General features: G+C 27.0%; 1 protein-coding gene across 1 annotated transcript; it reads right to left on the reverse strand.

The window, feature by feature from the left end:
* Window positions 1-809: 809 nt before the first annotated feature.
* LOC106755962 lies at window positions 810-1,306 on the reverse strand. The gene has a single exon (XM_014638200.2). It carries the CDS (start codon window positions 1,224-1,226, stop codon window positions 1,020-1,022), a length of 207 nt encoding a protein of 68 aa, XP_014493686.1. The 5' UTR covers window positions 1,227-1,306; the 3' UTR covers window positions 810-1,019.
* Between the last annotated feature and the right edge of the window lie 1,681 nt (window positions 1,307-2,987).

Here is a 2,987-nt window from a genome sequence, read left to right on the forward strand (position 1 = left end):
CATTTTTTTTTTGCAAAATCATATTATATTAGAGATGATGCAATGTCAAATACTAAATTAATAAAATTAAAATTTTTACATCAAAAACATAATTTTGGTCATACACTAAAGCTAAAATAATGTTAAACTTATTATTTATCCTTTAATTTATAGATATATAATTTGTATATACTTTTGTCCAAACGGAGGGTTAATATCTATATAAGACAATTTTATGCGTATGAAGAATAAATATATCAAATGTAGATGGGTTGAAGATTTTGTACAAGTACCTTTGCTAACCGTTTTCGAACATTAATAAATTCGCATTAAACTTCTTCTACAGCTGGTGTGCCACGACATTTTCAAAGCTATTCCCTCTTAAAACATGGGACCAGAGGTATGACTTTACTTAGGTTTACAAATAATTAAGAATGTAAGGAACATAATTTGTAAGAAATAGCCAATTAATTATCTTCAAATGGAAAAATACATTTATTTGCTTATTTGTTTCTTTAGTTGAAAAGAAAAAACCATGATGGTACTCTTCAAGAAGTGATTAAACCATGTTATCTTATATAGATATGATACTTTGACAATATTTTAACATTTGTTATTAGTCCAAAATTACTCCACAATCAATAATAATAATAATAATCATAAACATCAACATGGATCAATCACAAAATGAGACATAGATTATGTTAAAATGTTATAAAAAAAATATTGTCACAATATCATTATCCTATCTGTTGGAACAATCAATGAAAGATTTTGCATTTAAAAAATAAATCAAATAGAATGAATAAACCACTTTCCAGACATGAACATAAAAAAATAAAGTAGCACTTTCAATATTTTGGGTTCAAAATTCACATTTCCAGAATACAACAATACCTTATTTTTAACTAGAACTCTACAATAGTATAGGATAAAAGATGTTTATAAATGATATTTGGTGTTGAAATGCCAAGATTCTTGGCATGTATATATGTAACCTTAATGATGTTAAAACTTTGGTGGAAAGTAATTTATGATGATCATGTGTAAGACTTGAGCATGGCTCCACAGAAAGTGCACATGATAGCCTTCCAAGATTTGCAATAGAAAGGAACATAGCAAAATCTGGTTTGAGTAATCATGTCTGCAACACTGGCACCTCCGCCGCACCGCGAGCACGACCCGGCCACCGGCTTGCTCCGCTTCACTTTCTTCGTCTGATCCACCAGAAAACAAAAGCAAACCATGCCTGCTTCTGGTCCAACGTTGTTGTCGTGTTGCAACTGAATCTTTCGTTTCTGATTTTCTGAACCCTCTCTTACGTTGTTTGGTTGCTAAAAGGAATTAATGGTGTCTTTGCTTTTTGATTTGGTTTTATAGAGGGAACAGCGTTAAAAGGTCAACTGGTATGGGCCGTCTGATTTGTGAAGCGTGTCATGTGGAATTGAATGGGTTGGACAGGTGTTGGGATCGGAGTGGGTGTGCCAATGATTGTGATCGTCTACTTCGCATGGGAGACCTACTCGTTTCTTCATCAATACCACGTGGTCGGTTAAGATGAGATCATGGGCACAGAAAGAAGTGTGGAAAGTTTCAGCAAAGCACGCGGAAAATATTCACTGAACTGTGTGTGTAGTACGGGTTGGTTGGCAAGGGGAGGCTCCGTGTTTCGTTATCCTTATTTTTAATTTTAAAATAATAATTAAAAATTCACCTTTATTTTTAAAATGTATAAAAAATTTTGTCATATTTTTATTTCTATCGAGGGTATATTCATGTTTATATTTGTATTTTTCTTATTATTATTTTCGATATTAATTACATATTGTTTGTAAATAAAATTATATAAAGAAAGTTAATATTATGAATGACTCAATAAAAAATATACATATTTTTTAATGTAAATATTAAAAAAATTATAATTATAAAAATATAAAATAGGTTTCTCACATAATAAGTGAATAAATATCAAATAATCATAGAACATAATAAAAATATCAATCATATTGATTTCATGAAATTAGGAATTGTATTATGTAATATATTATTTAAACAAAATCATACAAAAGAAAGAGGTTATGATAAAAGGAAAAAACTAATTTAAATATTTGAGTGGATATCAAATAAGTCAAACCGTCAAGATATAATGAAATTTTTTTAAGTGAAAAGAATAATTTTCAAATGGAACCTGAAGACAAAATGAAAATGAGAACATAAATTTTTTATAAGGACTTATGTGTTGAATGCTTGAAATTGAAAATCATATATATAGTTTTGTGAAAAAATAAATCATAAATAAAAGTATAAAAAATCAAATAATTCTATTGTGTATTTTACAAATGATTAGATTTAACAAAACTATATAAAAAAATATGTAATCAAAATTATGATTGAGAAAAAGAACAGTTACGATTAAATTTTGTGAATTTTGAATAAATCGAATAATTAAAAGAAGATTAAAAAAATTGTATAACAAAAGAAAAGAGAAAAAAGATTATAAAATAAGCACCAAAGAGAACATGAAATGTAAATTTTCTAGATTAGTTAACAAATTATGAATATTTTTTTAATTTAAAACAACATTAATCAAGAACAGATATTAAAATATGAAAGCAATTACATACTCATATATCCTCTTACCTAAATATTGAACATCACCTTTATCAAACCTCCATCAACATGAAACATTCTTATTAAAATTGAGACCAATATAAATAATATCTATATAAACTAGTTTATTCATCATATTGAACTAGAGCAGTTTATTAAGAAGGAAGTATGGGAAGCAAGATAGATGTAAATTTAAAAAAAAGAATGTGAAATTTTGTGAAAAAAATATGTTAAGACAAATATACCATGCATAAAATAACTATAAGTTTTAAGTTTCTAATATTAAGTAATTTAAATATTTAAAGAAAGAAATTTGTTTATAATATTTTACTTATATTATCTTTTGTATTGAATGATCTGGTCAACATTAGACAAGACGATTCAGACAACTAAGCATG

This window comes from Vigna radiata, chromosome 2 (genome assembly GCF_000741045.1).
Source record: "Vigna radiata var. radiata cultivar VC1973A chromosome 2, Vradiata_ver6, whole genome shotgun sequence".
Classification (NCBI taxonomy): Eukaryota; Viridiplantae; Streptophyta; class Magnoliopsida; order Fabales; family Fabaceae; genus Vigna; species Vigna radiata.